At 41.6% G+C, this 21,444-nt stretch overlaps 2 protein-coding genes and 1 gene segment (V, D, J or C); 2 read left to right on the plus strand and 1 right to left on the minus strand.

Annotated features, from left to right (window-relative positions):
• slc2a10 (solute carrier family 2 member 10) lies at positions 1–11,189 on the minus strand. 3 transcript variants are annotated; one of them, XM_039796789.1, is made up of 6 exons: positions 11,165–11,189; positions 8,437–8,512; positions 5,755–7,023; positions 5,361–5,483; positions 1,494–1,629; positions 1–1,401 (listed from the first exon to the last, which is right to left on the minus strand). In XM_039796789.1, exons 2-6 carry the CDS (start codon positions 8,438–8,440, stop codon positions 1,305–1,307), a joined length of 1,629 nt encoding a protein of 542 aa, XP_039652723.1. In that variant the 5' UTR covers positions 8,441–8,512; positions 11,165–11,189; the 3' UTR covers positions 1–1,304. The 3 variants fall into 3 exon arrangements, with proteins under 3 accessions (XP_039652723.1, XP_039652721.1, XP_039652722.1); XM_039796787.1 differs by lacking the exon at positions 11,165–11,189 and adding an exon at positions 10,226–10,372; XM_039796788.1 differs by lacking the exon at positions 11,165–11,189 and adding an exon at positions 9,976–10,183.
• LOC120556915 overlaps positions 10,426–21,444 on the plus strand; it is a 22,464-nt gene continuing 11,445 nt past the window's right edge. Inside the window, exon 1 of the C gene segment in view lies at positions 10,426–10,432.
• tp53rk (TP53 regulating kinase) lies at positions 17,648–19,980 on the plus strand. Its single transcript, XM_039796790.1, has 2 exons — positions 17,648–17,909; positions 18,580–19,980. The coding sequence occupies exons 1-2, from the start codon at positions 17,687–17,689 to the stop codon at positions 19,065–19,067; spliced, it is 711 nt and encodes a 236-aa protein (XP_039652724.1). The 5' UTR covers positions 17,648–17,686; the 3' UTR covers positions 19,068–19,980.

A 21,444-nucleotide genomic window follows, 5' to 3' on the forward strand; every position in this document is an offset into this window, starting at 1 on the left:
TCCGGCTGTACATACGCATCTTTTTTTTTTTTCTTTTATTTCAAAACCTGAAAATGCAAATAAATCTGAACATGTGTACATTGACCTGAGAACGGAGCAGTTTGAGTCCCTACATTGCTGTATATATTTTTATGTCCTTATGTAGAAGACTAGTATTTGAAAATATTTGTGTAAATAAACGTTTTATTTATCAGGAACATCTGACTGTCATGTTCATACAGACCACTCTTCTTACATATACAAATGCAAATTAAGGATTTTTAAAACTATACTGCTACAATTTACATTATAAATTAAAGGTTTTTCCAAGTGTTTGAATGCATTATTTATAAACATTTATTAACATTGAGAGTTAATAGTTACTGTAATTCTTCCTTCTGTCCATACTGGTTGTGTAGTTATCCCTTTCTAATGTGACACTAACAGACAGAATCCACAGTCCCTTTTATGTGCTCTGCTAATATGAGGCTCCAGCAGTCTTGAGTTTGACCAATCCAAAGTGGATATCTTCCGAGTTAGCCTCTGAGTACAAAATCACCTCTGTGTTAAAAGAACAAAACAAGGACTGTAGATTTTGTCCACGAATTAACATTTGAGTCAAAATAGGGAGGTATTACTTTGTGGCCAGTATGGGCAGAAGACTAAATATGAAGACAAATAACTTTAAATGTACATACAGTATGCACATGTTGGTAATGCATTATGCATCAGCAAAGACAAGTACAGAGGACTGATGGAGAGCTTCATCACGTGGGGCAACAACAATCAACTGAAGCTCAATATCAAAAGACAAAAGAGCTGGTGGTGGGTTACCAGAGGAACAAGAGGCCCCCTGTCCTGTTTATCATCCAAGGAGAGGAAGTGGAGAGGGTGGACTCAGAAGGAAAAAAAAAACAGGACTGGTTCCACAACACTGAAGCCCTCTTCAGGAAAGGCCAGAGCAGACTCAGATGCTTCAGTGTGTGCAACAGGCTTCTGAAGCTCTTCTATCACTCTGTAGTAGCCAGTGTGCTGGGTAGGTGGCATCAAGTCCAGCTCTGATTGGGCTAGAACTGGACAGTCTGGAGTTAGTGGCACACAAGCTGTTGGCCGATGGGCAGCTCATTTAGCCACTGGATCATCCCAACGAGGTCTAAAACTAAGCACTTCAGGCGGTCCTTTGTACCTGCTGCTATCCACTCACACACATTTTAACAGTTTAACTTTTACTTTTTTTATTAATTCATTTTATTGCTTAAGGAGACCCAAACTAGAGTGGTCAAATGATCAGACAAATCCACAGGTAATAGTGTAAACTGAGCATATCACCCTGAGGGGCTAACTTGACAGTGCACTCTTTGGTACTGTGGGGAAGTATTTCTCCAGCTGATGATGCAACAGCACTCCTCGCTATGATAAAACCTGCAAAACAAGGCCAAGAACACACACATCAGTGTCTTAGCATGCCACCTGACATTATTTTGTGTTTCTAATCCGACAAATATAGATCTTACTTGTTTGAACGCAGCTCCTTGTCTATCTGCTCCAGAGTCTTCCCTTTGGTCTCTGGTAGCATGAAGAAGAAGAAGACCGCAGCTGCCACAGCAGCCATCCCATACAAAAGAAACATCCCAGACAGACCGATCGCATCTGTTGATTAAAAACACAGTCCACTCTCTGTTGGTCATTGGAGTTTGTAGTCAGAACGGAAATTAATTTATCAATGAATACAGCTATACAAAGTGATTTTATGGCTTCAGAAGTATCATATTTTTATAAGATAAGTCATGTTTGCTCTTAAATTTACTTTGAAGCAGCATTACAGTTTATTTATTTTTATCTTGAAGGCAGGCTTAGCAACTATTTCCAATATAACCTTTTTTAAATATAGTTTGAAATGGTCTTTACACACCGACAGCAATAAATAACTTTACGGAGCCCAGAGGAGATGCTACTTTCACATCTTGCTAGCTTTTAAGCATTACAGTGGTACACAGTGGTCCACCCACACAGATGTTTTCCCTTCATTTGATAAGACGTCTGCCTATGTAGGTGTGTATGCACTGACATGTCTCTCCTGTTTTCTCAGCAGACATTTTAAAGGTGCTCTAAGTGATGTGACGCGTTTTTTAGGCTACAACATTTTTCGTCACATACAGCAAACATCTCCTCACTATCCGCTAGCTGCCTGTCCCCTGAACACACTGTAAAAAAAACGCGGTCTCTGAAGACAGCTCAGGCTCCACAAACGGCAACAAAAACAAACTGCACCAACCTGTCCCACGAAACATAAACAGTGTTCCAGCCAATAACCGACAAGAAGGAGTTGGTTGATGCAGCAGCATTAACACGTAGGCTACTTCCACAATGTGTATTCATGACTCAACCAACTCCTTCTTGTCGGTTATTGGCTGGAACACTGTTTGTTATGGTTCGTTGTGCAGAGGCCAGAGGCCCGTTCCAGGAAGGAGGTTTAACAAACTCTGAGTCTAACCCTGATGTCTGAGTTGATTTACCCTGAGATGGGAAACTCCGAGTTTTCGGTTCCAGAACAGCTGATTTGAGTTGGTTCAATCAACTCGGAGTAGGTTCACTCAGGGTTACGCGTGTGCACATAAGGCAGTATGAATGGAGCCATGATTCTACGATTCACCATGGTAACAACCACAAACAAACGGCGGAAATACTCATGCGCACAAACAGCGAGTTTGAACATGCATTTCATTAAAAAAGCAAGACAGCGGCTGCTGCTGCAAAAGAGAGAGAATTGGTGTGGGAGAAAATTGCTGCTCGAGTCAATGCGTACGCATTAACAGTGTATTCATTTCATATTTAATCACAGTTAACTTATAATAATATTAGGCTACTGGTGAAAACTGGAATTGTAGGCTACACCTATAATTTTATTCAGGTGCAATCCTGCGGGCGAAAAAGTAAACTGTACTATTACCATTCTGAGGCTGCAGCACCATGATCATTAACAGAACTATAAGTATAATCATTTATTGTCTTTTTAATGGCTCTCACTAGTTTGTGTCCAGGGAACATGTTTAAAAAACGTTTCAGAGCGATCACACTTTCTGACGGCTCTACATACAGTGGCTTTACTATTACAGTATGATCCGCTGCTGTTATAAAGAAAACTGCCGTTTGCAAAAAACGTAATGCGACACAAAGAATCTGCTGGGATGTTAAAGCCTGTCCACGATGTTGAACTAGTGAAAGGATAAGGTATCTAATAGACTGTGATAAAAAAATACCACTCAAATCGGTTATGTGGAAATGAAAAAACATCTAGTCGGGACTCAATATCATCTCCCGACGTAAACTCTCTGAATTAATACAGCTTTTTCATCAACGGGATCGTCGACAAAAGGACATGACATATTTGAGAAAAAAAACATTTTATAGTCTGCCTAACATAAACCAATACGTTTTTTTATTCATGCAGATAACAAACTGCATTAAAATGTGCCTGATACAGACTGAATGAATGAGGAAATGAGTTTCCCCTCCCTCTGAGAGGGAGGAGAATGAGAGAAACTCAAGGTTTCTTGAAGAAAACCTGCTCCCGACCAGGTTAGGTTCACAGACTCAGTTACCATAGTAACTGACTCTGAGGTTAAGTTACCTCTCTTTCTGGAACGGAAAACCCAGAGTTTCCCTCATCTCAGGGTTAACCAACTCAGAGTTTAAACTAAACCTGCTTTCTGGAACGGGCCTCTGTACTACGAAGCAAGATCAACATGGCCTGGATTTCTTTCAGTAATCCGGCTTCACCAAACCTAACAACCACGGTCCCGCATATCCTGTATTACGACGCTGGTTATCAACTAGTTCAGTCAACTCAGGGTTTCCCAATCCAGCGGCACGCACGTTCACATAAAAGTGAACATAAAATATCAATATCACTTCCCCATCAGTCAGGACGAAGATCTATGAAAGATCTGACCATAATTACACTTGTGCTTTCCATAAACGGTCGTTGCTTTAGCCTATTATTTCAGTTGCATCCCCAGCAGTGGGAAACGATCGTGAGAGCAAATAAAAAATATAAAAACATAATTCAAACCGATATGTACATTGGCGACACACGGCTCAAGAAGCCGATATGCAATTCCCTCCCATTAAAATATATATATTTCATAAAAATACCCATCAGGGAATGTTAACGGGGTTGTCGGTCTCTAAATGTTTTAACTTTTATGAGCGCACCTCTCTCTCTCTCTCTCTCTCTCTCTCTCTCTCTCTCTCTCTCTCTCTCTCTCTCTCTCTCTCTCTCTCTTTTTTTTTTTTTTTTTTTTTTTCTCTCTCTCTCTCTCTCTCTCTCTCTCTCTCTCTCTCTTTCTTTTTTTTTTTTTTTTTTTTTTTTTTTTTTTTTTTTTTTTTTTTTTTTTTTTTTTTTTTTTTTTCTGATCTTCTTTAAGAACGGTGACGCGGGTATCAATCTATTGATTGGTCCGTAGCGGTGGCTTTTACACCGGTTGTTCTCTAATCTCCAACTTAACCTGCTCCCGACCAGGTTAGGTGTTCAGCATGAGTTTCCACGGCGATTGAACCCGATAACAACTAATCCACCTTCTAGTACAGAAAATCCTGGGTTGAGCAAGATCACTTGTTTATTATATTTCCTTATAATATATATATATATATATATATATATATATATATATATATATATATATATATATATATATATATATATATATATATATGTATATATATTAGGGGTGGGGGAAAAAAAACGATACAGCATAGTATCGCAATATTTTCCGTGGCAATACTGATACACAGATGCCAAGTATTGATCTTTTATTATATATGTGATGGTCAGCTTGACAATCCCATTTTGCAGCAATACAATTGAAGTGAGATGAACAAACAGAGAAATGTATCTTTTTAGATAAAACAGATGTTGACAAAGTTTTCTTTTGGGGACATAATTTGAAATTTGAAGTTGGAAAAAAGGTAATAAATTGCAATATATATCGCAGAATATTACAATATCTTTAAAATCGCAATAATATTATATCGTGACAGAAGTATCGTGATGATATCGTATCGTGAGGCTTCTGGTGATTCCCACCCCTATATATATATTTCCTAATAATTACTTAATAACTGAATTTTAAAATGGACTGACAAATTAACATTATTCCAATTACTGTTTCCGTCTAACATATCCCATCTTGCAACTCATTTGCATTCTACTTCATCCTTTACAGTTTGCATTTTGCCAACAAGTTCATCATATCTTCTTAAAAAGGTGATATTATCATGTCAATGGAACATTATTAATTTTTTTTGTTACACCTGCACTTTTCCTACGGTTACTAGGAAAAATTTGCGCCAGGTATGTATGGGAATGTATGGGAACTCACCGATACAATTCAAGAATGTGAATGTGACCAACAGGTTGGCAGCCCAGTTGAAGCAGCTGGTGAATGCGAATGCCCTTCCTCTGACAGCGGGTGGAAATATTTCACTCAGGAGAAGCCAGGTCACTGGTCAAAGACAAAAGAAACGGCTTAATTTACCAGCTCTAATAACCCACTCAAAGTTGGATAGGGTTATTTTAAAGGCGGTAGGCATCTTTGCATGCTAGCAGCTCTAAAATGCTTATTAAAGTGTCTATTACACATAATAGTACGTGTATTAGTTTATAGTATGGGTATTTCTATCAATCTTGCCTTTTGTAGCTTTAAATACACAATTCGGAATAAAAATGGTTATATATAAAAATTAAAAATAAACATTTTGAGCGAATATACAAACTTGGTCCAAATCCAACGGAGTATGCACTGACGACAGTCATCATACACACAAGAATGATCCAGTTCACAACTGTGCCATGGGCGCCAGGAGTAGATGCCAGAGGAGTGTCCGGTGGTTTCTGTCTAACTTGATCAAGTACTACATCTTGATCCTGTGTGTTGGTATTAAGGAGTTTTTGGCTCTCAGGCATGTCAAAAACATGATTACCAACATTTAAATGAGTTACATCTGTTCTGTTAACGTTAAAGTCCTCAGAATTACAAGGCCTCTTAGCATTCATCAATGAATGCCCACTGAGGAGTCCAATGGTTATCAGACACAGCGCCATAACAGAGCACCCACTGATGAGCAGAGGCCTCCTGCCCACCCTGTCTGAAAACACCATGGAGGTTAGAGTAGTGATCACTTTGACTAACCCCAAGCCAACAGACGCCAGCACTGCTGAGGCATTGCTCTGAAACCCCACCGAGTGGAAGATAGTGGAGGCATAGAGGAGAACATTGGGCTGGCCTGTGAACTGCTGAAAGAGCACCAGTCCGAGGCCAATGACAGTCCGAGTCCTCATGTTGTCTTTACGCTGTATAAGGTACATGATGTTGAACTGAACCTTCCTGTTTTCCATACTGACTTCTGAGTCATCTGCTTCTTGGTTTCCGACAGCACTTATTTGGTCTCTTTCAGTTTGAAAGCAATACTTTTGGCTTAAAGATTCCTTCGTGCTGGATGGAAGAAACCAGATAGAGACCAGCTGAATCACAGTCGGTACTACGGCTAATCCAAACATCCACTTCCACCCTCTTTTGGAGTCAGACAGGATGTAGTTCATAGCATAAGCTGCTAGGATGCCCACAGTGATTCCAGCTTCATACAGTGTTACCAGAAAGCCCCTTCGGTCCGGGGTGACCATCTCGGACACATAGATGCAGCAGGACATGGAGGATATACACATGGCGAAGCCCAGTGTCATCCTGCCCACCACCAGTGCAGAGAAGGAGTCGATGAGCAGGACCAGGCTGCCGATCAGGATCAAGACATTGCTAAGGAGGATGGAGTTCCTGCGGCCCCGATGGTCGATCAAACAGCCGCCCACGATGGAGGCCAGCAGAGCTCCTATCAACAAAGAGCTAACCAGAGCCTCCTGCTGGACACATGAAAGTCTGAACTCTGCTTTGAGCTGCAGCAAAGCACCTGAGATGATGCCCAACTCATAACCAAAGACCAGGCCGCCCAGACTGGAAACAACACTGGCCAACAGGAGGATGGAACTACCTGGGAGGAAGGAAAAAATTCAGTGGCTTACTATTTTAGAAGAGCACTCTTAACAAAAGATATACATTTACACAGCAAAATAAACTCTGTGGTGAACTTGCGAATTTTATATCAATGTTTCACCTTCATGGGGTTTTCATCAAATAGTACCACTAATGGCCAATAGATGCGGACTCCAAAAAATCAGAAGCTCTATTAACATCCATTCAAAAAAAAAGAAATACAAAGTCCTTTTTTTTTCTCAAGACAGCAGATTTGACTTCATATTTAAAAAGTGTTTACTGTATTTACAGGAATTTCATGCTCTATTAACATCTCCAGACAGCAGTCTGTAAGTCATATCCTAAAAATGTGCCTACAGGAAGCAATGGATGAGGTCATAAATGCTTGAGCAGTGGTTTCCAAAATGGGTGCTGCTTCACTCCGCCGTGTCTCAGCTAAACAAATCCTATGAAGGGGTGCTGTGGTTGAAAAAGGTTTGGGTACCACTAAGCTAAAGCCACGTTTTCTACAGTCTATGGTCTAAATGTAGACTATGTTTTTACTCAGGTAGATATAAATTAGCTTTACGCAATACATAATATACAATATAAGGTAAAGTCGTCGCAGTCTATAGGTTTCCTGTGTTTTTATGAATTTGATCAAAGCTCTGTTGTGCAAAGTATATCCAATCTCAAAATGTTTTTTTTTACATTAGTTTACAGAATGTATCATATTTTAGTTAATTCCAAATGAATGATTCACATTCATCACTCCAACTGTTCCGCAGCTGTTTCTCACATTAACCTGAGTCTTTCATGTGCAGTGTCTATTGACAGAAATGCAAATGAGGCAGACGGTAGTCCACATGAAAGCTTGGATAAAAGATTAACCCTGCCATCAATTCAACAGTTCCTCACTGACTGCAGACACAGTCCATGTGTAAACCTGACAGAATTAAGTTTCTTTGCACATTTTATTGATTGATTGATTGATTTGAAAAGTTTTATGATTTTTTTAAGGACTATTGGTGGTCTAAATGTAGTTTCAGAGCTGTGACACTAAAGAAATGGTATCTGCATTGACTTTAAACAGACATTACATGTCATTTAGCTGACGCTTTTTATTCAAAGTGACTTACAATTGCTATATGGTATATCAGAGGTTGCATGCCTCTGGAGCAACTAGGGGTTAAGTGTCTTGCTCAGGGACACATTGGTTAATGTATAACAGTGGGAATTGAACCCAGATCTCCCACACTAAAGGTATGTGTCATATCCACTGCACCATCACCAACCAGGACACACTGGTCAGCCTTACAGGGAAAATATTTAATGAATTTGTTCCTTCCCTTGCTATCCTTTACATCAGAGTAAAACTAAACACAGTTTAACTGCTTTACAATGGAGAATCAGACATTTACATTTAACTTACCCATTGCTTCTGTCCTGTTACATTCACATTTCAGTCAGGCTGTGCAGGACTGGATTCATTTCTTGGAAGACATCCTCTGTGAAATATAAGCAAAACATAAGAAAATAATAATGGTTCGGACAATCTCCAGTTCCTGCAGTACTCTCCTGGTCTGGCACCCACTGTGAGTCTTGTGTACGTTGAATAGACAAGACAAGGGAGCCCACAAGAGCCTGCTGCAGCCCTGTCACCATGACAACCCTTTTGTTGATTGCCATGATTTCATTAGGGAGTCCACTTGAGATGGGCTCAACAAAATAAATAGCTGTGACGCAATCAGTTAGCTTGTTTAGTCCTATATTAACACCAAATATCAGCTGATAATGACAGAGCAGTGGGGATTCGGTGGAGGAATCTACACCAGTGTGATTACAAGCACCACCTCTACAGAAATTAACTTTGAGTTGGGCTGCCCCCCATTTTGGTCTTAGACAACTAAGATTTCTTTAGTCGATTAGTCATTTTTATGTTTTTTTTCATACTGAATGACTTATTTCCTATAAGGAACTTATATTATTATCTCTGGTAAACACAAGATTTAAAGTGGTGCTTTGCATGCTTCTTGTGGGGAAACTCAGTTTTACAGATCTGTCGATTAAATCAACTAATCAATTAGTCGACAAAATCATGTGAGCGTGTGGCTTGGTAAGCTCAGTTGGTAGAGCAGGTGCACATATATAAAGGTTTATTCCTCGGTGCAGAAGGTCCAGGGTTTGAGTCTGACATGTGACAATTTCCTACATATCTTCCCCCTTCTCATATCTAACTGTCCTATCCATTAAAGGTGGAAATCCCAAAGAGTAATCTAAAAAAAAAGTTGATGTGTTAGTGGACCAAGAAGTCAGTCGTAACTGGGAGAGAGATGTTTCAAACTCAAAACAATATTTGGACAGGCACACAAAACCTCCCATCAATTGTAACTGTGCAGTTCCTGTTAGGGTTACTGTATATGTAGCATCATAGTTCAAAATTCTGACAATTTCAACTCGAACAGAGAAACTTTACAATAGCTGCTAGCTAGTTTACATATATATATATATATATATATATATATATATATATATATACATACATACATACATACATATATATATATATATATATATATATATATATATATATATATATATATATATATATATATATGCAGAAACTAAATCAGTACAGTGATCATACATAAGGAAGTGAAGAGTGTAAACTGGTTTATCCAGTGGATGAGGAAATATTCAGATCCTTTACTCAAGCAAAATGTACTGGAGCAATGCATCATATTTGATGATCTTTGTATATGTTTTGTATGGAAATTCTTAACTAGGCTAGCTGTTTTCAGATAAGTGTAGTGGAGTAAGAAGTACAATATTCCCTCCAAACTGTTGTGGAGTAGAAGTAAAAAGTGGCATGAAATGCTCAAAACTGTACAGTACTTGAGTAATTGTATGGTCACATTCCACCACTGGGTCTATCTCACAACTGTCTCAATTAGTTTAAAAGAAAACCGACCTGACCAGTGACCATGTTCTCTCCAGTCCTCGCTGTCTACAGTCCCTGACCTGCTAACAGTTTCAGTTGTGGACAATAGAGCCTCTATTCATCGACTCGCACTATTTGTCCGTTGTTAACGGGGCAGACAGTAGATGCGACAGTCTGCTTCCTCGCTGTGTTTGTAAAACTGTTAATGAACATTGAAGACACTTTAATCCGCTGTGGACTAGTTCGGCTATGAGACATCCGGGAAGGGAAATGGACTCACCGTAAACAGCGGAGGGGATAATAAAGAGATGCTCCTGAAGACTTATGGCCCTTCCCTCGAAGTCTGAGCTACGTGGCAGCCGTGTCAAGTCATAAGAGGAAAAACTTATTGGCGAAGTTTTGACACCAGAGGTCGACAACTGTCCAACTTTCCCAGGAAGGAAAGTCCCGAAGAGGCTCAACATACCGCTCACAGGTTAAAGGATCAGTGAGTAGTTTTAATTTTGGACTGTGGAGCCAGCTGTTCAGATTCAGGGCTTAATCCAAACCTAGTCTGGGAGATTTTTTTCCCAAACAGCAGCTATTTGCATTATTTTTCGAGCCATTTATTAAAAGAATGTCGAGAAATATGTAGGCTACATCATTCGGGAATGATGTAGGTCTACATATTGGCATCATGATGCATTGCTGGTGTAATTATTATTCCTCAATATTATTATACACGTGGTTTTCATCAACAAATTCGAGCAGTCAGATATTTACTATGAACTCCCCTTTTTATTGCATCTGCTCTTAAAAATGACACTTAACAGTCTTAACACAACCAACACATGAAACAGCGACCGCAAAATTCACAAGCAACATCAGTCGATCATGGTCAGCACTGCATCGATGCAGAATCGTCCACGTCGGCATCGCGACTTTCACCTCTACCCAGTATGCAGAAAAATTCAATTACACCATTTTTAAATAGGTGAAAAGTTTGTGTGCATCACTAAAACGACTTTACAGCCACTTCTTACCATAAGCTCACATAAACATGTTTCTGTGTGGGAATGATGTGAAGACGCCTCCACAATGCTTCCTGTGATGTGAAAACCCTGTTTTGAGCACTAAATCAACTTTACAGCCATTCTTCCCAAAAGCCTCCATAAACATGTTTCTATGTTAGAATCATGTGGAGTTGCTTCAGTTTTTCCTTCGCCAAAATGTAGCCTACCTTTCGAGTATTATTTAGCCCCCTTCACGCAGAGGCGTAGCCTTATTTCAGAAGTAGCCTAACGGTAGGTTTCCACACAGCGAAATTTTGCTTTGCTCTCATTGAGGTTGAATGGAGACGAAATTCGCCCTGATTGAGCGAGATGAGAGCGAATCGCTGAGGGGAGCGAAATAAAGTTGATGAAAGTTTAACTTTACTCAAATGAGGACCACTCGAGAACCAATCAGGTCCGTGTGTTTGTGTTTGGAGGCGGGAGTTACAAAAAAAGTCTGACAAAGATGGCGGAGGTTATCAGCGCCGTATCATGAACATTTTGATGTGATTAAAATGTTTCTACACGAACATTGGTACTTCTTTCAACACGAATTGTGTTTTATATGACACACAAACTTAGTTAGGGCACATACACCACTAAATAGATCACTGTATATGTTAGTTTAAACACTCAAACTTTTCAGCTAGCCGACAGGCTAATCGCTAGCATGTTCGGACATTGGATTTCATTGTAGCCTAGCCAGGCAGCTAGCTAGCTAGGCTACTTGTGCATTTGTTTGATTACATGTTTTGTTGGCGAACATTGACACTTGTAGCAATACGGATTGTTTATATGTCACACAAACTTAAACAGGGCAAACACCACCAAATAGACCACTGTAGATAGTTTAAACACTCAAAATTATTCAGCTAGCCGACAGGTATACGGCTTGCATTTTCGGACATTGCATTTCATTGTAAGCATAGCAAGGCAGCTAGGCTATATAGCCAGGTTACCAGAGCATTTATGAGCTAACATTTAACCGATGGTTTGCTGCTGTGCATTTTTACCGCCCTGTCTTCTGACAGCCCGGGACATTTAAAAAAATTTTGCGGACTTGCGTGTTGTTTTCGCAACCACGCCCCCGAGGCAAACTTTCGTTGGCCGAAATTCGCGAGGTATTTCGTTGTGTGGAACCCTACCGTAAGGGGTGACTTTGTGTATGACCAAACAGGCCTGCCTTGTTGCACAATCCAAATTTTCTTCTTCAAAACTTGTCATTTACAGTGTGTAGCTTGCTAGCTAGATGTTTGTTGTTGTATGTTCCCGAGAGAACGGAGTTAGCATGACATGGTTGTTGGTTGGATTCCTTAGGTCGTCTAGTTTTCTTAACTCTAGCTTTAAAACAGAGCGTGCTCATTGAAATGTTTTGTTGGATTTTTATTTTTACTCAAATTAGCCTATAATGCAATTGTGGAAATACATTTTCATTACATTATCATTTAATTAATTGAACAGAGCGATAGTTTATATACATATATGTATGTAGATGTAGAGATGGTTAAGGGTCAGTGTATCTTTTGGTCATTCAATTTTCCTTTCATAAACAGGCAGTGAAGGTGGCCTCGACGGAACAGACCCGGGCAGCAGACGCTAGTGATGTGACAACCGGCTCTTTTACGCAAGTCGGTTCAACCGGACGGTTGTTGGTTGGCGAACCGAGTCTATAGATTCGGTCAACGGTTCACGTGCCTGCGGCTGCGGCATCCGGCTACTCCCGGTCTCGGCAGTATCCGGGTGCCCGCCCGGGTCTGCTCGTGACAGCCTGTAACATTAACTTCTCTAACATTTAACTTAACATAACTAAGATAACATGTGTATTTGTATGTGATGCACTTCCCAATCAATAATGTGTGAATTTCCGAACACAATCACCTAAGATGCATCAGAAACAAGGCTTGGTTAATAACTCAAACTTGCCGAGAACCGTTAGACAAACCGTTTGCTTATATACTCGAGCGGTTGTTAACGGTTACATTCGGTCTCGACTCTCGGCAGTGCAGACTCTCGGCAGTAGCCGGGTGCACGGTCTCTACAACTCTCTTAACAACTCTTTCGGTCCAATGAATCGTGCTGCTCGAGGTAGCCCATTTCCTGATTGATTCTACCACCACTCCAGTGGAGGCGCTAATGAGGTAAAAAACAGGAGTGAGTCGGTTCATTGACGTATGGCACTTGATTCTCCCGGCTCAGTGACACGAATCGGGTTAATAACCGGCTCTTCGGTCAGTTCGTCATCACTAGCAGACGCTGGCTCTGGGGACGTGGAATGTCACCTCTCTGTGGGGGAAGGAGCCGGAACTGGTGCAGGAGGTGGAGTGCTACCGGCTAGATCTGGTGGGGCTTACCTCTACGCACGGTCTTGGTTCTGGAACCATACTCCTGGATAGGGGTTGGGCTCTTTTCTTCTCCGGAGTTGCCCAGGGTGTGAGGCGCCGGGCGGGTGTGGGGATACTCACAAGCCCCCGGCTGAGCGCCGCTACGTTGGAGTTTCCCCCAGTGGACGAGAGGGTCGCCTCCCTACGCCTGCGGGTTGTGGGGGGGAAAACGCTGACTGTTGTTTGTGCATATGCACCAAACAGGAGTTCGGAGTATTCGGCCTTCTTGGAGACCTTGAGTGGAGTCCTGCATGGGGCTCCAGTGGGGGACTCCATTGTTCTGCTGGGGGACTTCAACGCGCACGTGGGCAATGATGGAGACACATGGAGAGGCGTGATTGGGAGGAACGGCCTCCCTGATCTAAACCAGAGTGGTTGTTTGTTGTTGGACTTCTGTGCTAGTCATGGATTGTCTATAACAAACACCATGTTCGAACATAGGGATGCTCATAAGTGTACTTGGTACCAGAGCAGCCTAGGCCAAAGGTCAATGATTGATTTTATAATCGTTTCATCTGATCTGAGGCCATATGTTTTGGACACTCGGGTGCAGAGAGGGGCGGAGCTGTCAACCGATCACCATCTGGTGGTGAGTTGGGTCAGGGGGTGGGGGAAGACTCTGGACAGACCTGGTAAGCCCAAACGGGTAGTGCGGGTAAATTGGGAACGTCTGGAGGAGGCCCCTGTCCGACAGACTTTCATCTCACACCTCCAGCGGAGCTTTTCGTGCATTCCTGTGGAGGCTGGGGGCATTGAACCTGAGTGGACAATGTTCAAAGTTTCCATTGCTGAAGCTGCGGCGAGGAGCTGTGGTCTTAGGGTCTTAGGTGCCTCAAGGGGCGGTAACCCATGAACACCATAGTGGACACCGGTGGTCAGGGAAGCCGTCTGACTGAAGAAGGAGTTTTACCGGGATATGTTATCCCAGAGGACTCCGGAGGCAGTTGTGGGGTACCGAAGGGCCCAAAGGGCTGCAGCCTCTGCCGTGAAAGAGGCAAAGCAGCGGGTGTGGGAGAAGTTTGGAGAAGACATGGAGAAGGACTTTCGGTCGGCACCAAGGTGCCTCTGGAAAACTGTTCGCCACCTCAGGAGGGGGAAGCGGGGAACCATCCAAGCTGTGTACAGTAAGGATGGGACACTGTTGACCTCAACTGAGGAGGTAATAGGGCGGTGGAAGGAGCACTTTGAGGAACTCCTGAATCCGACTAATACGCCCTCTATGTTAGAGGCAGAGCTGGAGGATGATGGGGAATCGTTGTCAGTTTCCCAGGCGGAAGTCACTTATGTAGTCAAACAACTCCACAGTGGCAAAACCCCTGGGATTGATGAGATCTGTCCAGAAATGCTCAAGGCTCTGGGTGTGGAGGGGCTGTCCTGGTTGACACGCCTCTTCAACATTGCGTGGAAGTCTGGGACAGGGCCAAAGGAGTGGCAGACTGGGGTGGTGGTTCCCCTTTTCAAAAAGGGGGACCATAGGGTGTGTGCCAATTACAGGGGTATCACACTTCTCAGCCTCCCTGGTAAAGTCTACTCCAAGGTGCTGGAAAGGAGGGTTCGGCCGATTCAAACCTCAGATTGAAGAGGAACAATGTGGATTCCGTCCTGGTCGTGGAACAATGGACCAGATCTTCTCTCTCGCAAGGATCCTGGAGGGAGCCTGGGAGTATGCCCATCCGGTCTACGTGTGTTTTGTGGATTTGGAGAAGGCGTATGACCAGGTTCTACTGTGTACTGCTACTGTGTGGGCGCCTCCCTAGGGAGGTGTTCCAGGCACGTCCAGCTGGGAGGAGGCCTCGGGGAAGACCCAGGACTCGGTTGAGGGATTATATCTCCAACCTGGCCTGGGAATGCCTCGGGATCCCCCAGCCGGAGCTGGTTAATGTGGCTTGGGAAAGGGAAGTTTGGGGTCCCCTGCTGGAGCTGCTCCCCCCGCGACCCGACACCGGATAAGCGGACGAAGATGGATGGATGGATGAAACAGGTATTAAAGACAAAAAACTATAGTTGTTTGATTTTTGTTTTAAAATACAAAATTAGAAAATTGAAATACAAGGCATTTTTTTCCTTTTCATGGTCAAAGGGATGAGAGAAATTTAAAATATGCTTTGATTTTCATTTTCTTTTTAATATAACAAAAAATCAATAGAAAACAGAAATGAAAAAAGTCCTGGTTTCTTTTTATATTCTGAGACCGGATGTTGTCATTTCCAAGGCAACAGCGCCAGTGTACCAGTGTTGCTTTCAGCACAGGTTAAAAGGACTTTGGATTCCTACTCTGATGTGATTTTAGACATGGCGAGAAAAAAAAAGCCTATCATGTGCAGAAATCTCTGTGTGCATATCACAGGGAAGTGGGGGTGCAAGAGGAATTTCTACAAGAAATGTGAGGAGATTTTGCACTGAAAATGGCTCAAACAAGATGTGACCATAGACTGTATGGACTCATCTGACCACGCTGAAGTTAGCTTCTGCTTTGCAGCGTCTGATTCTGCAGTTGAGGGAAACTTGTACCCCAACTTCCTGAGCGACTAATCCTCCGTTTTTTGCACCTCTTTACCTAAATATACATAAATATGGATATGAAATAAATCCTGAAATGAATAAATGAGGCAATACATATAAAGATATACATTAGTCAATATAGTTCAATAGCCTAAATACATGTTTTACTTTCATTTATATCAGGGGACTTTATTTTATATGTAACGTAAACATTTATTTCCCTATTTGTACGTTATATTTAAATTAAGTTTGGTTATCTTACAGACTCAGACTAAAAGCAACTAGCTAGCCTCCCTGGCATAGTGCATCAAACCATATCACTATCTCCCAAAGGAAATAAAACCTTAATACACCCATGAATAAAACACAAGCTCTGCAGATTCGTCTGATACCCAGCTAATGTTAGCCAGTGCGGGTCAAACTAGCTTCGCACACGGACCAGAATCAGTCGGCACCAGGGACCCGGGTCACAACCAATGGGGCTGATGGCTAGCTGCAAGCTAGCTGCTACTTGAAGAAAACGGCAGCAGCTAATGTCGGACCCAGCACCGGAGGTCTGATCCCCATGATCTGATCCCGAATCGCCTGTGACTCTCCGCCAGATCAGCAAACTCAACGGCAGCAACAGAAAGTTTGCCGGGATCAGACCTTGGCGCTGTAACAGTAACGTTAATATAACAGTAACGTTACAGCCGTGAACTGAAAGTCTATTATTTCCTGAGCTGGTATCAACTCTTTTCGCAGCGAAGTTGTCTCTGAGCGGGGAGAGTAGGCCTAAAAGCATTATGTGAGGAAAAAAAGGAGTGAATCTCCCACAAATTGCAACAGAAAATCTGACAAATGTGTATTACTCATAAAAGTCTCCTCTATAACATATAAGTTCAAGTCCAAGTTGAAAAATACTGAAACACCATTATTTATGCACATTAGCACATATTTAATTAGACAATGCCTCAGTCATTTGTATAATTAAGTACATGTTCAGAATACTTGTAATACAAGAGATTATTGTCTTAATGTAAATAATCAACTGGGGAAGTTTAATGGGGATATCTGGAAGTTAAAATATTTCCCTATTCACCTGTAGTGTCTCTTTTACATAGGCTGCAATGGGAAACTGGCATTACTGATTTCAGTATTTTTCAATACTTTCCACTACTTGAATTTCTTAGGACTTTTTATGTTATAGAGGAGACTTTTATGAGACTAGATCAGTTGAAAGAGTTTCTGTTGCAATTTGTGTGGGGTCATGTTGCATAATGTCAGTACTAAGAGACGGGAGGCAGGGAGAGGGAAATAAACTAATGTGACATTTTTAAATAAAAGTCCACTCAAGCATCATCAAGCAGAGTAGGGTTCCAAAGCATAGACTGTAAATATTAATATTAACAGTATATATGTTCCAAAGTCATTTTAGCCTGTGCCGTGTTGCATTGGAAATGACAACATCCGGTTCTATTTTCGAGTGATTTTATTTTTTGTTATATGAAATAGAAAATGAATATCAAGCATATTTTGTTAAATATCTCGCATCCCCTTTTGACCAGGAAAAGGAAAAAACGCCTTGTATTTCAATTTCAAATTTTGTATTTTAAAACGAAAATCAAATTCGTCTTTTTAATACCTTTTTATTAAATGATAATCGAATGACCAAAAGATACACTGACCAAGGTAAGATGTGACTAGTATGTAAAACCTTTCTTTTAGTTCTATAGTTGATGTGTATTCATTAGTGGCCGCTAGGTGGCAGCCTGTAGAAACAGAGCAGAGGAAGCACGAGGACAGCAGACAGTAGAAAAACCATAGAGAAAAACAACGGAAGTAAACATGGCCCAGGAGAAGAGCATGGCGGTCCAAGAGTTCCTCAGTAAAGCAAAGTTAGTAAAACAAGGAGCAGAAGCCCGGGTGTACCGGGCAGAGTTTCTGGGAAAGCCGACAATTGTGAAAGAAAGGTTCCCGAAACGCTACAGACACCCAATGCTGGACGAGAAACTGACCCACCGCAGGACGGTGCAGGAGGTCCGCTCCATACTGCGCTGCCGGAGAGCAGGCAAGTTTCCCTCTGCTGGTCCGGACCCGGTCTGGACTTCACACTGTAGAGGTCTGAGTGGACTTGATCCAGAGCAGCATACTTACCAACAAAATACGGTTAAATAAAAGTAGCGATATTATCTTCAACTCCAGCTAACCTAGCCGAGAGTGTATACCGCGAACCGTGCAACAAAATCTGTGACCCGTCAGAAGTAGTTGACCGGGTGAGAAGCCCGCAGAAAAATGTAACGTTAGATCACAGCGACCCAAACGCCAACTGCGATGCCTTCAAATGGCCTGTTTTGTCTTAACATCATAATATCACCCAAAGATAATCATCAGTGAAATAAAAGAGAAAAGCAGCAAATCCTCACATTTTAGAAACCTGCTGCCCCAAATCCTCACACCAAATGAGTATTAATCAGCGCTAAAAATAGTCCTCAACAAATTAACTATTTCCTCAATGTTTCCTCCATTAATAGTACTTAGAGATGCACTAACACATAGTTGGTTTACGTTTTTGCCTGCGATTTTTTGACAATAAGGAAGAATAAGAGTAAAGAAAAGGATAATGTCATCCTTATCATTTAATATGAGAAAACACATGCTTATAAGGTGTTGCTTTTGTATCTTTAGAGCCCAACAACAACAATTTGTTAAATCAGACTCTCCTCATTCCCCTTCCTCAGGCATATCTGCCCCTGTAGTCTATTTTGTGGACTACACATCCCACTGTATTTTTTTGGAGGAGATCGTGGGTTCCTCAACTGTACGTGACCACATCGCATCCACTCAGCGGTCTGATTCCTGTAAGGAGCCGGTGCTGGAGCGACTGGCTGACAGAGTGGGCCAGATCCTGGCCAAAATGCACGACGAGGACGTCATCCATGGAGACCTGACCACCTCCAACATGCTGCTGAGATGCGGCCTGGAGGATGGGGAGTTTGACCTGTTCCTCATCGACTTCGGCCTGAGTTACATCTCTGCTCTGCCGGAGGATAAGGGGGTGGACCTATACGTGCTGGAGAAGGCTTTCCTCAGTACCCACCCCAACACCGAGGCACTGTTTGAGAGGCTGCTGAAGAGCTATGCAGCGGCATCAAGCAAGTCGTCAGCAGTCATTAAAAAGCTTGATGAGGTTCGCTTGAGAGGGAGGAAGAGGTCAATGGTGGGATGATGGTCCATGCTGTGTACAGGGACAAACATCTCTGGAAATTATGTTTCTAAAAGTATGTTCTAATTACAAAGCTGTTATTGTGCAAAAAAAGAAGTTGTTTCTTCTTATGGAAGGCCAATATAATAAAAAGTGACTTTGTAGTGATGTTAGCACATTTTGGAACAATTTGTCTCCACTTCTACAAAAATGTTACATACAAAGTCAGGCTACATTCTTATTAGTAAGACACATTAGCATCCTCACATCCATTATTGCTGATATTGTGGTAGCATGTACCAAGAAACTACAGAGACACAAGTGCCTGTTGCCCCGCTTTACTACAGAGCAAGACATGAAAGATGTATGTTGGTATGTGCAGATTTATATGTTTCTGTGTACTGGATATGAAAACAAATATCCCTCTGGAACAATAAATCTTATTAATTAATTAATTAATTAATTATCTTATTAAAAATTATTTTACGTATTGTTGAAACAATGGTCATACGTAGTCTTGATCTGTAGTCAGTCTGTTGTAACCTCAGTTCTTTATGCATCTTGCAACCGGAAAAATCAACAAATCAGTGCTTGCTGGGATATGTTCCTTTTTTAAGCCCCTCATACTGTATGAATGACATGCAGCTCATTTGCTTTTGACTTGTTCTGTGAATTAGCATAATTAAGATCACCCATCTAAGGAATAAAGACACTGGAGTTCACTGACTGTCAATTAGCTGTCAGACATTAATTTAAATAGAATAAGATCTATCAAAATCACATTAAACAGAACCGTAATAAAAAAAACGAATTGGATGCATTAACTTTGAACAAAGCGTCTGCTTTTTGTTTTGGAACACTGTAGTTTGGCCCATGTTTATTTACAGTTAATATTGCATAGAAAGCAGACAGCACAGCAGCGACCATCCTCGGGTTTCAACACGGAATCTAGCAGAAAACAGCTGCTTGTTTTGTCCAAGTCAAGTCTGAAGTCTTTGTTCTCAAGTCCAAGTCCGGTCTCTTATGGTTGTGATGAGCGTTGTATGATTAGAACAGCTTAGAACCCTGCATGGCTTTACCTAACGAATTCATATTAAGTACTGTATCATCACTCCTTTATCTTTTAGCATGCATCAGCATTGCTTAGTTGTGTGTATGATCATTTTAAACAGGCTATTGCAATGCAACATGAAAAAAACACAAGGCTTTCCTTAAAATGTAATAACTGTATTTTGCCCCCAAAATTGATATAGGTTACTCAGGGTAACATGAAAATATTGCTAACATTATACAGTATAATTACACGGAGACCCCAACTAATTATGATGCTTATGATGTAATGTTACTGTAAAAAAACACACACCATAGCCTCTCAAACCCAGTGTAAGGTAACCTAATAAGCCTGTAACATTACATGGTCAACCATAAACCTGAACCTGCCTGTAGCCCACGTAACCAATTATCAACTGGTAAAATTCAATAAACTACTACTAAATACAATAATGAAAACAAATCCTCTGTTTTATTATAATTAAAATATGTATAAAAAACCTAATCTACTTAATAAATTAAAGGTCCCATGGCATGAAAATTTCACTTTATGAGGTTTTTTAACATTAATATGACTTCCCCGAGCCTGCCTATGGTCCCCCAGTGGCTAGAAATGGCGATAGATGTAAACCAAGCCCTGGGTATCCTGCTCTGCCTTTGAGAAAATGAAAGCTCAGATGGGCCAATCTGGAAGGCTACCTCCACTTTCTCTGCTTTGCCCGCCCAGAGAATTTGGCCCACCCATGAGAGAGAGACATCATGGCTGTCAAATGAGCAAAGTGGCAGTTGGTCAAGGCCAACCCCCCCCCTCTCTCCTCCTCAATAGCTACAGACACAGAAATGGCACATACTAAGGAAAGCTCATTGTGGGACTGGCTCTAGTGGCTGTAATTCTGCACCAAGGCTGAATTTCGGGAAAGAGACTTCAGATACAGTATTAGGGGACCACTAAGGCCTATATAAAATAAAAAGGTTTTTTTTTTCTTTTAAGAGACATAGTTTTGTATCCCAACAAAACAAAGCAGCATGACTTTACACTGTGGCACTCCTGTGGCTGCTTGGGGCATCTACTGTACTGATACCCTGTGGCACATAGAGACACTCTGTGGCATCTACTGAAAGGCGAAATCCTAATCTCCTTGGTGGAAATAATTAAATAAGATGAATGCAAAACAAAAAAGTAGATCTTTCCAACAAACCAAGGACACACTTAGTCTCCTGTAGGTTTTCCGAGGAAATGTGACAGATTGCTACTGTGGTGCTGCTCAGCTCAGCAGATCCTTTGTGGGTGCCAAATCAGTGCCACTCGCTTGTCACTGTCCTCAACCCTGCCCCATGCTTGCCACTACGG

Source organism: Perca fluviatilis, chromosome 4 (genome assembly GCF_010015445.1).
Source record: "Perca fluviatilis chromosome 4, GENO_Pfluv_1.0, whole genome shotgun sequence".
NCBI lineage: Eukaryota > Metazoa > Chordata > Actinopteri > Perciformes > Percidae > Perca > Perca fluviatilis.